This window comes from Ranitomeya imitator, chromosome 3 (assembly GCF_032444005.1).
Source record: "Ranitomeya imitator isolate aRanImi1 chromosome 3, aRanImi1.pri, whole genome shotgun sequence".
In the NCBI taxonomy this organism is placed as follows: Eukaryota; Metazoa; Chordata; class Amphibia; order Anura; family Dendrobatidae; genus Ranitomeya; species Ranitomeya imitator.
In genome coordinates, this window is record NC_091284.1 from 6,784,412 (window position 1) to 6,801,737 (window position 17,326).

General features: G+C 49.9%; 1 protein-coding gene across 1 annotated transcript in view; it reads left to right on the top strand.

The window, feature by feature from the left end:
- Positions 1-17,326, top strand: part of CD2 (CD2 molecule) — a 135,263-nt gene that overhangs the window by 84,360 nt on the left and 33,577 nt on the right. The window contains exon 4 of the mRNA XM_069760014.1: positions 7,222-7,338. Within this exon, the coding sequence (XP_069616115.1) occupies positions 7,222-7,338 (117 nt within the window). The remainder of the gene's footprint in view (positions 1-7,221; positions 7,339-17,326) is intronic.

Genomic DNA, 17,326 nt, shown 5'->3' on the forward strand with positions numbered 1-17,326 from the left:
CCGATACTAACAAGCTCATATAACTCTCCTATGGAAACACTCCCTGTGTGCAGACATATTGTATGAGGAGAAAAAAAGCTTTAGAAAATTCTGTCATCATTTTGACTTCTCTGGAGGTCCCATTTTCTCCATCTTCCTGTCTTTTAATGTTATTTTTATCTTTTAAATATATTGTTTCAATAAAGAAAAAAAAATTTTATTCACAACTTTATGTGTCACTTCATACCTTACTAGGTAACTTATGTAAGCATCTATGACGGACGTGCTATTTAATTGCCGACTAAACTGGATTATGGGATTAATACAGATTTATACATCCACCACTAGAGGGAGCCCAGTACATACAGATTTATACAGTCACCACTAGGGGGAGCTCACTACATACAGATTTATACAGCCACCACTAGGGGGAGCTCACTACATGCAGATTTATACAACCACCACTAGAGGGAGCCCAGTACATACAGATTTATACAGTCACCACTAGGAGGAGCCCAGTACATACAGATTTATACAGTCACCACTAGGGGGAGCTCACTACATACAGATTTATACAGCCACCACTAGAGGGAGCTCACTACATACAGATTTATACAGCCACCACTAGAGGGAGCTCACTACATACAGATTTATACAGCCACCACTAGGGGGAGCTCACTACATACAGATTCATACAGTCACCAGTCCACTAGGGGGAGCTCACTACATACAGATTTATACAGACACCACTAGAGGGAGCTCACTACTTACAGATTTATACAGCCACCACTAGGTGGAGCTCACTACATACAGATTTATACAGACACCAATAGAGGGAGCTGTTATGATTAGGTAATTCAGTACCACAATGGACATAGAAGTCAGAGCACATACAGTGACCTGGCAATAACCCAAAAACATAGAACGAGCTCTAAGACGTGGGAACTCTGCTGACCGCAATCCCTAATCCTCTCCAACCACACTAGAAGCAGCCGTGGATTGCGCCTAACGCTCCCTATGCAACTCGGCACAGCCTGAGAAACTAGCTAGCCTGAAGATAGAAAAAAAGCCTACCTTGCCTCAGAGAAATACCCCAAAGGAAAAGGCAGCCCCCCACATATAATGACTGTGAGTTAAGATGAAAAGACAAACGTAGAGATGAAATAGATTTAGCAAAGTGAGGCCCGACTTTCTGAACAGAGCGAGGATAGGAAAGGTAACTTTGCGGTCAACACAAAACCCTACAAACAACCACGCAAAGGGGGCAAAAAGACCCTCCGTACCGACTAACGGCATGGAGGTACACCTTCTGCGTCCCAGAGCTTCCAGCAAGCAAGAAAAACCAAATAAGCAAGCTGGACAGAAAAAACAGCAAACAAAAATAACACAAGCGAAACTTAGCTATGCAGAGCAGCAGGCCACAGGAACGATCCAGGAGGAAGCAAGTCCAATACTAGAACATTGACTGGAGGCCAGGATCAAAGCACTAGGTGGAGTTAAATAGAGCAGCACCTAACGACTTCACCACATCACCTGAGGAAGGAAACTCAGAAGCCGCAGTACCACTCTCCTCCACCAACGGAAGCTCATAGAGAGAATCAGCCGAAGTACCACTTGTGACCACAGGAGGGAGCTCTGCCACAGAATTCACAACTGTACCCCCCCTTGAGGAGGGGTCACCGAACCCTCACCAGAGCCCCCAGGACGACCAGGATGAGCCATATGAAAGGCACGAACCAGATCGGCAGCATGGACATCAGAGGCAAAGACCCAGGAATTATCTTCCTGAGCATAACCCTTCCACTTAACCAGATACTGGAGTTTCCGTCTTGAAACACGAGAATCCAAAATCTTGTCCACAATATACTCCAACTCCCCCTCCACCAAAACCGGGGCAGGAGGATCAACAGATGGAACCATAGGTGCCACGTATCTCCGCAACAATGACCTATGGAATACGTTATGGATGGAAAAAGAATCTGGAAGGGTCAAACGAAAAGACACAGGATTAAGAACCTCAGAAATCCTATACGGACCAATGAAACGAGGTTTAAACTTAGGAGAGGAAACCTTCATAGGAATATGACGAGAAGACAACCAAACCAAATCCCCAACACGAAGTCGGGGACCCACACAGCGTCTGCGATTAGCGAAACGTGGAGCCTTCTCCTGGGACAAAGTCAAATTGTCCACTACATGAGTCCAAATCTGCTGCAACCTGTCCACCACAGTATCCACACCAGGACAGTCCGAAGACTCAACCTGCCCTGAAGAGAAACGAGGATGGAACCCAGAGTTGCAGAAAAACGGCGAAACCAAGGTAGCCGAGCTGGCCCGATTATTAAGGGCGAACTCAGCCAAAGGCAAAAAGGACACCCAATCATCCTGATCAGCAGAAACAAAGCATCTCAGATATGTTTCCAAGGTCTGATTGGTTCGTTCAGTCTGGCCATTAGTCTGAGGATGGAAAGCCGAGGAAAAAGACAAGTCAATGCCCATCCTACCACAAAAGGCTCACCAAAACCTCGAAACAAACTGGGAACCTCTGTCAGAAACGATATTCTCTGGAATGCCATGTAAACGAACCACATGCTGGAAGAACAAAGGCACCAAATCAGAGGAGGAAGGTAATTTAGACAAGGGTACCAAATGGACCATCTTTGAGAAGTGATCACAAACCACCCAAATGACTGACATTTTTTGAGAGACGGGAAGATCTGAAATAAAATCCATAGAGATATGTGTCCAAGGCCTCTTCGGGACCGGCAAGGGCAAAAGCAACCCACTGGCACGAGAACAGCACGGCTTAGCCCGAGCACAAATCCCACAGGACTGCACAAAAGTACGCACATCCCGCGACAGAGATGGCCACCAAAAGGATCTAGCCACCAACTCTCTGGTACCAAAGATTCCAGGATGACCAGCCAACACCGAACAATGAAGTTCAGAGATAACTTTACTAGTCCACCTATCAGGGACGAACAGTTTCTCCGCTGGGCAACGATCAGGTTTATTAGCCTGAAATTTTTGCAGCACCCGCCGCAAATCAGGGGAGATGGCAGACACAATTACTCCCTCTTTGAGGATACCCGCCGGCTCAGATAAACCCGGAGAGTCGGGCACAAAACTCCTAGACAGGGCATCTGCCTTCACATTTTTAGAGCCCGGAAGGTATGAAATCACAAAGTCAAAACGGGCAAAAAACAGCGACCAACGAGCCTGTCTAGGATTCAACCGTTTAGCAGACTCGAGATAAGTCAAGTTCTTATGATCAGTCAATACCACCACGCGATGCTTAGCTCCTTCAAGCCAATGATGCCACTCCTCGAATGCCCACTTCATGGCCAGCAACTCTCGATTGCCAACATCATAATTTCGCTCAGCAGGCGAAAACTTCCTGGAAAAGAAGGCGCATGGTTTCATCACCGAGCAATCAGAACTTCTCTGCGACAAAACAGCCCCCGCTCCAATCTCAGAAGCATCAACCTCGACCTGGAATGGAAGTGAAATATCTGGTTGACACAACACAGGGGCAGAAGAAAAACGACGCTTCAACTCTTGAAAAGCTTCCACAGCAGCAGAAGACCAATTGACCACATCAGCACCCTTCTTGGTCAAATCGGTCAATGGTTTAGCAATACTAGAAAAATTGCAGATGAAGCGACGATAAAAATTAGCAAAGCCCAGGAACTTTTGCAGACTTTTCAGAGATGTCGGCTGAGTCCAATCATGGATGGCCTGGACCTTAACAGGGTCCATCTCGATAGTAGAAGGGGAAAAAATGAACCCCAAAAATGAAACCTTCTGAACACCAAAGAGACACTTTGATCCCTTCACAAACAAAGAATTAGCACGCAGGACCTGAAACACCGTTCTGACCTGCTTCACATGAGACTCCCAATCATCCGAGAAGACCAAAATATTATCCAAGTATACAATCAGGAATTTATCCAGGTACTCACGGAAGATGTCATGCATAAAGGACTGAAACACTGATGGAGCATTGGCAAGTCCGAATGGCATTACTAGGTACTCAAAATGACCCTCGGGCGTATTAAATGCAGTTTTCCATTCATCGCCTCGCTTAATACGCACAAGATTATACGCACCACGAAGATCTATCTTGGTGAACCAACTAGCCCCCTTAATCCGAGCAAACAAATCAGATAGCAGCGGCAAGGGGTACTGAAATTTAACCGTGATCTTATTTAGAAGGCGGTAATCTATACACGGTCTCAGCGAACCATCCTTCTTGGCCACAAAAAAGAACCCTGCTCCTAATGGCGACGATGACGGGCGAATATGCCCCTTCTCCAAAGACTCCTTCACATAACTTCGCATAGCAGCATGCTCAGGTACAGATAAATTAAACAGTCGCCCTTTTGGGAATTTACTACCAGGAATCAAATCGATAGCACAATCACAATCCCTATGCGGAGGTAGGGTATCGGACTTGGGCTCATCAAATACATCCCGGTAATCAGACAAGAACTCTGGGACCTCAGAAGGAGTGGATGACGAAATAGTCAGAAATGGGACAACACCATGTACCCCCTGACAACCCCAGCTGGACACAGACATGGATTTCCAATCTAATACTGGATTATGGACCTGTAGCCATGGCAACCCTAACACGACCACATCATGCAGATTATGCAACACCAGAAAGCGAATAACCTCCTGATGTGCAGGAGCCATGCACATGGTCAGCTGGGTCCAGTACTGAGGCTTATTCTTGGCCAAAGGCGTAGCATCAATTCCTCTCAATGGAATAGGACACTGCAAGGGCTCCAAGAAAAACCCACAACGCCTAGCATACTCCAAGTCCATCAAATTCAGAGCAGCGCCTGAGTCCACAAATGCCATGACAGAATAGGAAGACAAAGAGCAGATCAAAGTAACGGACAAAAGAAATTTTGACTGTACCGTACCAATGGTGGCAGACCTAGCGAACCGCTTAGTGCGCTTAGGACAATCGGAGATAGCATGAGTGGAATCACCACAGTAGAAACACAGCCCATTCCGACGTCTGTGTTCTTGCCGTTCAACTCTGGTCAAAATCCTATCGCACTGCGTAGGCTCAGGTTTATGCTCAGATAATACCGCCAAATGGTGCACAGATTTACGCTCACGCAAGCGTCGACCGATCTGAATGGCCAAAGACATAGACTCATTCAGACCAGCAGGCATATGAAATCCCACCATGACATCCTTAAGGGCTTCAGAGAGACCCTTTCTGAAAATAGCTGCGAGCGCACCTTCATTCCATTGAGTGAGTACAGACCACTTTCTAAATTTCTGACAATATACCTCTATCTCATCCTGACCCTGACACAGAGCCAGCAAATTTTTCTCTGCCTGATCCACCGAATTAGGTTCATCGTACAGCAATCCGAGCGCCAGGAAAAACGCATCAATATTACATAATGCAGGATCTCCTGGCGCAAGAGAAAATGCCCAGTCCTGAGGGTCGCCACGTAAAAAAGAAATAATGATCCTAACTTGTTGAACTGGGTCACCAGAGGAGCGAGGTTTCAAAGCCAGAAATAGTTTACAATTATTTTTGAAACTCAGAAATTTAGTTCTATCTCCAAAAAACAAATCAGGAATAGGAATTCTTGGTTCTAACATAGAATTCTGAACCACAAAGTCTTGAATATTTTGTACTCTTGCCGTGAGCTGATCCACACATGAAGACAGACCTTTAATGTCCATCGCTACACCTGTGTCCTGAACCACCCAAATGTCTAGGGGAAAAAAAAGGCAAAACACAGTGCAGAGAAAAAAAAATGGTCTCAGAACTTCTTTTTTCCCTCTATTGAGAATCATTAGTACTTTTGGCCTCCAGTACTGTTATGATAAGGCAATTCAGTACCACAATGGACATAGAAGTCAGAGCACATACAGTGACCTGACAATAACCCAAAAACATAGAACGAGCTCTGAGACGTGGAAACTCTGCTGACCGCAATCCCTAATCCTCTCCAACCACACTAAAGGCAGCCGTGGATTGCGCCTAACGCTCCCTATGCAACTCTGCACAGCCTGAGAAACTAGCTAGCCTGAAGATAGAAAAAAAGCCTACCTTGCCTCAGAGAAATACCCCAAAGGAAAAGGCAGCCCCCCACATATAATGACTGTGAGTTAAGATGAAAAGACAAACGTAGAGATGAAATAGATTTAGCAAAGTGAGGCCCGACTTTCTGAACAGAGCGAGGATAGGAAAGGTAACTTTGCGGTCAACACAAAACCCTACAAACAACCACGCAAAGGGGGCAAAAAGACCCTCCGTACCGACTAACGGCACGGAGGTACACCTTCTGCGTCCCAGAGCTTCCAGCAAGCAAGAAAAACCAAATAAGCAAGCTGGACAGAAAAAACAGCAAACAAAAATAACACAAGCGAAACTTAGCTATGCAGAGCAGCAGGCCACAGGAACGATCCAGGAGGAAGCAAGTCCAATACTAGAACATTGACTGGAGGCCAGGATCAAAGCACTAGGTGGAGTTAAATAGAGCAGCACCTAACGACTTCACCACATCACCTGAGGAAGGAAACTCAGAAGCCGCAGTACCACTCTCCTCCACCAACGGAAGCTCATAGAGAGAATCAGCCGAAGTACCACTTGTGACCACAGGAGGGAGCTCTGCCACAGAAATCACAACAGGGAGCTCACTACATACAGATTTATACAGTCACCACTAGAGGGAGCTCACTACATACAGATTTATACATTCACCACTAGGGGGAGCTCACTACTTACAGATTTATACAGCCACCACTAGGAGGAGCTCACTACATACAGATTTATACATCCACCACTAGGAGGAGCTCAGTACATACAGATTTATACAGTCACCACTAGAGGGAGCTCACTACTTACAGATTTATACAGACACCACTAGGGGGAGCTCACTACATACAGATTTATACATTCACCACTAGGAGGCATTAATGTCCGGAGGTGAGCATTAGCTGATTTTATTTTCACTTGATCCATTTCATTTAATAAAGGGAATTGTCCAAGTAGTGGAAACCCCTTTTAAGGACCTCCTGAACTTTGAGGGAAGAGTCAACCATCTGATGTGTCTCAGGACTCCTGACTGCCCTCCTTGTAGACTGCTCATAGCTGGAACTGTTTGTATATGTAATGTGTATGGCCAGGCTGAGCTCTGAGCCCTGCACCTAGTCACATCTCAGCCGCTCTGCCTGATCTGCTCTGCCTGATCTTTCTCTCTCCAGTGTGGGATCTTTATCTGATTGTGAGTGTCGCAGGCGGAGGTGCTGCTCTCATCATCTTCATCGCTCTGGTTGTTTACTCTGTAAAGTATAAGCCTTGGAGAAGTCGCAGCCAAACCGGTGAGAGCAACATCACATCATATACATCACATCATACACATCATACACATCATATCATACACATCACATCATACACATCACATCATACACATCACATCATACACAGCTCTGGCAAAAGTGAAGAGCCCCCTGCACAGTTGCATAAAATCCGCCTCTCTCCATGTGTGGCAGCCATTCCATTCCAGTGTCAGGTGAACTCCAACCAGAGGACGCCTCATTCTACTTCATGTGCTTCTGATTAGGTGATCACCTGGACCAAATCTTATTTAATAAATAATAATTTTTATATAGCGCTAACATATTCCGCAGCGCTTTACAGCTTGCACACATTATCATCACTGTCCCCGATGGGGCTCACAATCTAAATTCCCTATCAGTATGTCTTTGGAGTGTGGGAGGAAACTGGAGAACCCAGAGGAAACCCACGCAAACACGGAGAGAACATACAAACTCATTGAAGATGTTGTCCTTTTTGGGATTTAAACCCAGGACTCCAGTGCTGCAAGGCTGCTGTGCTAACCACTGAGCCACCGTGCTGCCCTAACGAAGGAAAGTATAAAATCCCTGCTGTGGTGTCACAATCCTCCTGCAATAGGACAAGCTAGATGGCAAAACAAGTGCTAGGAATATCCCAAAAGTAATAGGAATGAAAAAAATAACTTTTATCCATGCCAAAGGAGATGAAAAGAAAAGTCTTGAGTGAGGAAGGAAGGGCTCAATTCTAGCTTTACTAGCAGAGGGACACAGTGAGCGTCATGTTATCTTCATCCATAAAACTTCTAAGACGGCAGTCCATTACAACAAGGTCAAGCAGCAGAGATTGGGGACAACAAAGCTACAGACCGGCAGAGGGTGAAAACGACTCTCCACTGACCGGGATGACCGTCATCTTATTCAAATGTCACTCAGCAACCACAAGATGACATCCAGTGACCTACAAACGGAATGGCAAATGGCAGCTGGGGTGAAGTGCACGGCAAGAACAGTTCATAACAGGCTCCTAGAGGCAGGACTCAAGCTAGAAAAAGCCTTTCATCAATGAGAAGCAAAGGAGAGCCAAGCTGAAGATTGCCCAAGACCATAAGGATTGGACCATAGAGGACTGGAGTAAGGTAATATTCTCTGATGAGTCTAATTTTGAGCTTTGCCCAACACCTGGTCGTCTAATGGTTAGACAGAGACCTGGAGAGACGTACAAGCCACAATGTCTGGCACCCACTGTGAAATCTGGTGGAGGATCGCTGATGATCTGGGGAGGCTTCAGCAAGGCTGGAATTGGGCAGGTTAATCTTTGCGAAGGACGTATGAATCAAGCCCCATACAAGGTTATCCTGGAAAAACAGTTGATTCCTTCTTCTCAGGCAAAGTTCCCCAACTCTGAGGACTGGTTTTTCCAGTAGGACAATGCGCCATGCCACACAGCTAGGTCAATCAAGGAGTGGATGAAGGACCACCACATCACATCCCTGTCATGGCCGCCCAATCTCCAGACCTGAACCCACTGAAATCCTCTGGAATGTAATCAGGAGGGTGATGGATAGTCACAAGCCATCAAACACAGAAGAACGGCTGACATTATTGTACCAGGGTCGGCAGAAGGTCACCCACGAGCCGTGTGAGAGACTGGTGGAAAGCTGCCAAGACGCAGGAAAGCCGGGATTAACAATCATGGTTATTCCACACAATATTGATTTCTGAACTCTTCCTGAGATAAAACATTAGTATTGTTGTTTCTAAATGATTATGAACTTGTTTTCTTTGAATTATTTGAGGTCTGAAAGCTCTGCGTTTTTTTTTTTTTTTATAAATTTTGACCATTTCTCCTTTTCAGAAAAAAATACAAAATGTATTGCTTGGAACTTCGGAGACCTATTGTCAGAAGTTTATAGAATAAAAGAACAATTTACATTTTACTCAAAAATATAAAGAGAAAAATCAGACAAACTGAACATTGTGCGGTGGTCTCTTCATTTATGCCAGAGCCGTATACAGCACACAATACACACGTCACGTCATACACAGCACGGCCTAAAAGTCCTAGACAGGCGAGGAATAAATGCTGCAGTCACAAGAGTCAAACGTAGAAGGGTTCATTATTTTTTGTATCATTTAACAAGATACAAAGTGAACAAAAAAGAGAACTGTGAATCCCATCAGTATCTGGTGACCGCTAGTGATGAGCGAATATACTCTTGCTCAGGTTTTCCCCAGAACGCTCAGGTGACCTCCGAGTATTTGTGACTGCTCAGAGATTTAGTTCTCCTCACCACAGCTGGATGATCTGCGGCTGCTAGCCAGCCTGAGTACAGGATTCCCTACCAACCAGGCAACCCCCACATGTACTCAGGCTGGGTAGTAGCCGCAGATCATCCGCTGTGGGAGGAAAACTAAATCTCCGAGCACTAAAAAATATTTGTAGAGCAACAAGTACACTCGCTCATCACTAGTGACTGCCCATCACCTCCACCATCAGTATCTGGTGACCGCCTGTCACCTCCATCATCAGTATCTGGTGACCGTCCGTCCCCTCCATCATCAGTATCTGGTGACTGCCCGTCTCCTCCATCATCATTATCTGGTGACCGCCCGTCACCTCCATCATCAGTATCTGGTGACCTCCCGTCTCCTCCATCATCAGTATCTGGTGACCGCCCGTCACCTCCATCATCAGTATCTGGTGACCTCCCGTCTCCTCCATCATCAGTATCTGGTGACCGCCCGTCACCTCCATCATCAGTATCTGGTGAACGCCCATCTCCTCCATCATCATTATCTGGTGACACCCGTCACCTCCATCATCAGTATCTGGTGACCACCCGTCACCTCCATCATCAGTATCTGGTGACCGCCCGTCACCTCCATCATCAGTATCTGGTGAACGCCCATCTCCTCCATCATCATTATCTGGTGACACCCGTCACCTCCATCATCAGTATCTGGTGACCACCCGTCACCTCCATCATCAGTATCTGGTGAACGCCCATCTCCTCCATCATCATTATCTGGTGACCACCCGTCTCCTCCATCATCAGTATCTGGTGACCACCCGTCTCCTCCATCATCATTATCTGGTGACCGCCCATCTCCTCCATCATCATTATCTGGTGACCACCCGTCTCCTCCATCATCAGTATCTGGTGACCACCCGTCACCTCCATCATCAGTATCTGGTGACCACCCGTCACCTCCATCATCAGTATCTGGTGACCGCCCGTCTCCTCCATCATCAGTATCTGGTGACCGCCCGTCACCTCCATCATCAGTATCTGGTGAACGCCCATCTCCTCCATCATCATTATCTGGTGACCACCCGTCTCCTCCATCATCAGTATCTGGTGACCACCCGTCTCCTCGATCATCAGTATCTGGTGAACGCCCATCCCCTCCACCATCATTATCTGGTGACCATCCGTCTCCTCCATCATCAGTATCTGGTGACCGCCCGTCGCCTCCATCATCAGTATCTGGTGACCGCCCGTCTCCTCCATCATCAGTATCTGGTGACCGCCCGTCGCCTCCATCATCAGTATCTGGTGACCGCTCGTCACCTCCATCATCAGTATCTGGTGACCGTGGATCACCTCCATCATCAGTATCTGGTGACCGCTCGTCACCTCCCTCATCAGTATCTGGTGACCGCCCATCTCCTCCACCATCATTATCTGGTGACCACCAGTCTCCTCCATCATCAGTATCTGGTGACCTCCCGTCTCCTCCATCATCAGTATCTGGTGACCGCCTGTCTCCTCCACCATCATTATCTGGTGACCTCCCGTCTCCTCCATCATCAGTATCTGGTGACTTCCCGTCTCCTCCATCATCAGTATCTGGTGACCGCCCGTCACCTCCATCATCAGTATCTGGTGAACGCCCATCTCCTCCATCATCATTATCTGGTGACACCCGTCACCTCCATCATCAGTATCTGGTGACCGCCCGTCACCTCTATCATCATTATCTGGTGACCGCCCGTCCCCTCCATCATCAGTATCTGGTGACCGCCCGTCTCCTCCATCATCATTATCTGGTGACCGCCCGTCCCCTCCATCATCAGTATCTGGTGACCGCCCATCTCCTCCATCATCATTATCTGGTGACACCCGTCACCTCTATCATCATTATCTGGTGACCGCCCGTCCCCTCCATCATCAGTATCTGGTGACCGCCCGTCTCCTCCATCATCATTATCTGGTGACCGCCCGTCCCCTCCATCATCAGTATCTGGTGACCGCCCATCTCTTCCACCATCATTATCTGGTGACCATCCGTCTCCTCCATCATCAGTATCTGGTGACTGCCCGTCACCTCCATCATCAGTATCTGGTGACCACCCGTCTCCTCCATCATCATTATCTGGTGACCACCCGTCCCCTCCATCATCAGTATCTGGTGACCGCCCATCTCTTCCACCATCATTATCTGGTGACCATCCGTCTCCTCCATCATCAGTATCTGGTGACTGCCCGTCTCCTCCATCATCAGTATCTGGTGAACGCCCATCTCCTCCACCATCATTATCTGGTGACCACCCGTCTCCTCCATCATCATTATCTGGTGACCACCCGTCTCCTCCATCATCAGTATCTAGTGACCGCCCGTCTCCTCCATCATCATTATCTGGTGACCACCCGTCCCCTCCATCATCAGTATCTGGTGATCGCCCATTTCCTCCATCATCAGTATCTGGTGACCGCCCGTCTCCTCCATCATCAGTATCTGGTGACCGCCCGTCTCCTCCATCATCAGTATCTGGTGACCGCCCGTCACCTCCATCATCAGTATCTGGTGAACGCCCATCTCCTCCACCATCATTATCTGGTGACCACCCGTCTCCTCCATCATCATTATCTGGTGACCACCCGTCCCCTCCATCATCAGTATCTGGTGACCGCCCGTCCCCTCCATCATCAGTATCTGGTGACCACCCGTCTCCTCCATCATCATTATCTGGTGACCGCCCGTCCCCTCCATCATCAGTATCTGGTGACCACACGTCTCCTCCATCATCATTATCTGGTGACCACCCGTCCCCTCCATCATCAGTATCTGGTGACCGCCCGTCCCCTCCATCATCAGTATCTGGTGACCACCCGTCTCCTCCATCATCAGTATCTGGTGACCGCCCGTCACCTCCATCATCAGTATCTGGTGACCACACGTCTCCTCCATCATCATTATCTGGTGACCACCCATCTCCTCCATCATCAGTATCTGGTGACCGCCCGTCCCCTCCATCATCAGTATCTGGTGACCACCCGTCTCCTCCATCATCATTATCTGGTGACCACCCATCTCCTCCACCATCATTATCTGGTGACCACCCGTCTCCTCCATCATCATTATCTGGTGACCACCCGTCCCCTCCATCATCAGTACCTGGTGACCGCCCGTCCCCTCCATCATCAGTATCTGGTGACCGCCCGTCCCCTCCATCATCAGTATCTGGTGACCGCCCGTCTCCTCCATCATTATCTGGTGACTGCCTTTCTCCTCCATCATCAGTATCTGGTGACCGCCCGTCCCCTCCATCATCAGTATCTGGTGACTGCCCGTCCCCTCCATCATCAGTATCTGGTGACCGCCCGTCCCCTCCATCATCAGTATCTGGTGACCACCCGTCCCCTCCATCATCAGTATCTGGTGACCGCCCGTCCCCTCCATCATCAGTATCTGGTGACCGCTCGTCTCCTCCATCATCAGTATCTGGTGACCGTCCATCCCCTCCATCATCAGTATCTGGTGACCGCCCGTCCCCTCCATCATCATTATCTGGTGACCACCCGTCCCCTCCATCATCAGTATCTGGTGACCGCCCGTCCCCTCCATCATCAGTATCTGGTGACCACCGTCTCCTCCATCATCATTATCTGGTGACCGCCCGTCCCCTCCATCATCAGTATCTGGTGACCGCCCGTCCCCTCCATCATCAGTATCTGGTGACTGCCCGTCTACTCCATCATCAGTATCTGGTGACTGCCCGTCCCCTCCATCATCAGTATCTGGTGACTGCCCGTCCCCTCCATCATCAGTATCTGGTGACCGCCCGTCTCCTCCATCATCAGTATCTGGTGACTGCCCGTCCCCTCCATCATCAGTATCTGGTGACCGCCCGTCTCCTCCATCATCAGTATCTGGTGACCGCCCATCCCCTCCATCATCAGTATCTGGTGACCACCGTCTCCTCCATCATCAGTATCTGGTGACCGCCCATCCCCTCCATCATCAGTATCTGGTGACCACCGTCACCTCCATCATCAGTATCTGGTGACCGCCCGTCTCCTCCATCATCAGTATCTGGTGACCGCCCGTCCCCTCCATCATCAGTATCTGGTGACCGCCCGTCCCCTCCATCATCAGTATCTGGTGACTGCCCGTCTACTCCATCATCAGTATCTGGTGACTGCCCATCCCCTCCATCATCAGTATCTGGTGACCGCCCGTCTCCTCCATCATCAGTATCTGGTGACCGCCCATCCCCTCCATCATCAGTATCTGGTGACCGCCTGTCTCCTCCATCATCAGTATCTGGTGATTGCCCGTCTACTCCATCATCAGTATCTGGTGAACACCCGTCACCTCCATCATCAGTATCTGGTGACCGCCCGTCTCCTCCATCATCAGTATCTGGTGAACGCCCGTCTACTCCATCATCAGTATCTGGTGACTGCCCGTCCCCTCCATCATCAGTATCTGGTGACCGCCCGTCCCCTCCATCATCAGTATCTGGTGACCGCCCGTCTCCTCCATCATCAGTATCTGGTGACCGCCCGTCACCTCCATCATCAGTATCTGGTGACCGCCCATCTCCTCCATCATCAGTATCTGGTGAACGCCCGTCTACTCCATCATCAGTATCTGGTGACTGCCCGTCCCCTCCATCATAAGTATCTGGTGAACGCCCGTCTACTCCATCATCAGTATCTGGTGACTGCCCGTCCCCTCCATCATCAGTATCTGGTGACTGCCCGTCTACTCCATCATCAGTATCTGGTGACTGCCCGTCCCCTCCATCATCAGTATCTGGTGACTGCCCGTCTCCTCCATCATCAGTATCTGGTGATTGCCCGTCCCCTCCATCATCAGTATCTGGTGACCACCCATCTCCTCCATCATCATTATCTGGTGACCGCCCGTCCCCTCCATCATCAGTATCTGGTGACCGCCCGTCCCCACCATCATCAGTATCTGGTGACCACCGTCTCCTCCATCATCATTATCTGGTGACCGCCCGTCCCCTCCATCATCAGTATCTGGTGACCGCCCGTCACCTCCATCATCAGTATCTGGTGACCGCCCGTCCCCTCCATCATCAGTATCTGGTGACTGCCCGTCTACTCCATCATCAGTATCTGGTGACTGCCCGTCCCCTCCATCATCAGTATCTGGTGACCGCCCGTCTCCTCCATCATCATTACCTGGTGACCACCCGTCTCCTCCATCATCAGTATCTGGAGACCGCCCGTCTCCTCCATCATCAGTATCTGGTGACCGCCCGTCTCCTCCATCATCAGTATCTGGTGACCGCCCATCTCCTCCATCATCAGTATCTGGTGACCTCCCATCTCCTCCATCATCAGTATCTGGTGACCGCCCGTCACCTCCATCATCAGTATCTGGTGACCGCCCGTCTCCTCCATCATCAGTATCTGGTGACCTCCCATCTCCTCCATCATCAGTATCTGGTGACCGCCCGTCACCTCCATCATCAGTATCTGGTGACCGCCCGTCTCCTCCATCATCAGTATCTGGTGACCGCCCGTCACCTCCATCATCAGTATCTGGTGACCGCCCGTCTCCTCCATCATTGACCGCCCGTCACCTCCCTCATCAGTATCTGGTGACCGCCCGTCTCCTCCATCATCAGTATCTGGTGACCTCTCGTCTCCTCCATCATCAGTATCTGGTGATTGCCCGTCACCTCCATCATCAGTATCTGGTGACCGCCCGTCTCCTCCATCATCAGTATCTGGTGACCGCCCGTCACTTACATCATCAGTATCTGGTGACCGCCCGTCACCTCCATCATCAGTATCTGGTGACCGCCCGTCTCCTCCATCATCAGTATCTGGTGACCGCCCATCCCCTCCATCATCAGTATCTGGTGACCGCCCGTCACCTCCATCATCAGTATCTGGTGACCGCCCGTCTCCTCCATCATCAGTATCTGGTGACCGCCCGTCTCCTCCATCATCAGTATCTGGTGACCGCCCGCCTCCTCCATCATCAGTATCTGGTGACCGCCCTTCACCTCCATCATCAGTATCTGGTGACTGCCCGTCTCCTCCATCATCAGTATCTGGTGACCACCCATCACCTCCATCATCAGTATCTGGTGACTGCCCATCACCTTCATCATCAGTATCTGGTGACCGCCCGTCACCTCCATCATCAGTATCTGGTGACCGCCCGTCACCTCCATCATCAGTATCTGGTGACCGCCCATCCCCTCCATCATCAGTATCTGGTGACCGCCCGTCTCCTCCATCATCAGTATCTGGTGATCGCCCGTCTCCTCCATCATCAGTATCTGGTGACCGCCCGTCTCCTCCATCATCAGTATCTGGTGACCGCCCGTCTCCTCCATCATCAGTATCTGGTGACCGCCCGTCTCCTCCATCATCAGTATCTGGTGATCGCCCGTCACCTCCATCATCAGTATCTGGTGACCGCCCGTCTCCTCCATCATCAGTATCTGGTGACCGTCCGTCTCCTCCATCATCAGTATCTGGTGACCGCCCGTCTCCTCCATCATCAGTATCTGGTGACCGCCCGTCACCTCCATCATCAGTATCTGGTGACCGCCCATCTCCTCCATCATCAGTATCTGGTGACCGCCCGTCACCTCCATCATCAGTATCTGCTGACCGCCCGTCTCCTTCATCATCAGTATCTGGTGACTGCCCGTCTCCTCCATCATCAGTATCTGGTGACCACTCGTCACCTCCTTCATCAGTATCTGGTGACCGCCCGTCTCCTCCATCATCAGTATCTGGTGACCGCCCGTCACCTCCATCATCAGTATCTGGTGACCGCCCGTCTCCTCCATCATCAGTATCTGGTGACCGCCCGTCACCTCCATCATCAGTATCTGGTGACCGCCCGTCTCCTCCATCATCAGTATCTGGTGACCGCCCGTCACCTCCATCATCAGTATCTGCTGACCGCCCGTCTCCTTCATCATCAGTATCTGGTGACCGCCCGTCTCCTCCATCATCAGTATCTGGTGACCACTCGTCACCTCCTTCATCAGTATCTGGTGACCGCCCGTCTCCTCCATCATCAGTATCTGGTGACCGCCCGTCACCTACATCATCAGTATCTGGTGACCGCCCGTCCCCTCCATCATCAGTATCTGGTGACCGCCCGTCGCCTCCATCATCAGTATCTGGTGACCGCCCGTCACCTCCATCATCAGTATCTGGTGACCGCCCGTCTCCTCCATCATCATTATCTGGTGACCGCCCGTCTCCTCCATCATCATTATCTGGTGACCGCCCGTCCCCTCCATCATCAGTATCTGGTGACCGCCCGTCCCCTCCATCATCAGTATCTGGTGACCGCCCATCTCCATCATCAGTATCTGGTGACCACCCGTCTCCTCCATCATCATTATCTGGTGACCGCCCGTCTCCTACATCATCAGTATCTGGTGACCGCCCGTCACCTCCATCATCAGTATCTGGTGACTGCCCGTCTCCTCCATCATCAGTATCTGGTGACCACCCGTCTCCTCCATCATCAGTATCTGGTGACCGCCCATCTCCTCCATCATCAGTATCTGGTGACCGCCTGTCTCCTCCATCATCAGGATCTGGTGACCACCCGTCTCCTCCATCATCAGTATCTGGTGACCGCCCGTCCCCTCCATCATCAGTATCTGGTGACCGCCCGTCCCCTCCATCATCAGTATCTGGTGACCGCCCATCTCCATCATCAGTATCTGGTGACCGCCCGTCCCCTCCATCATCAGTATCTGGTGACTGCCCGT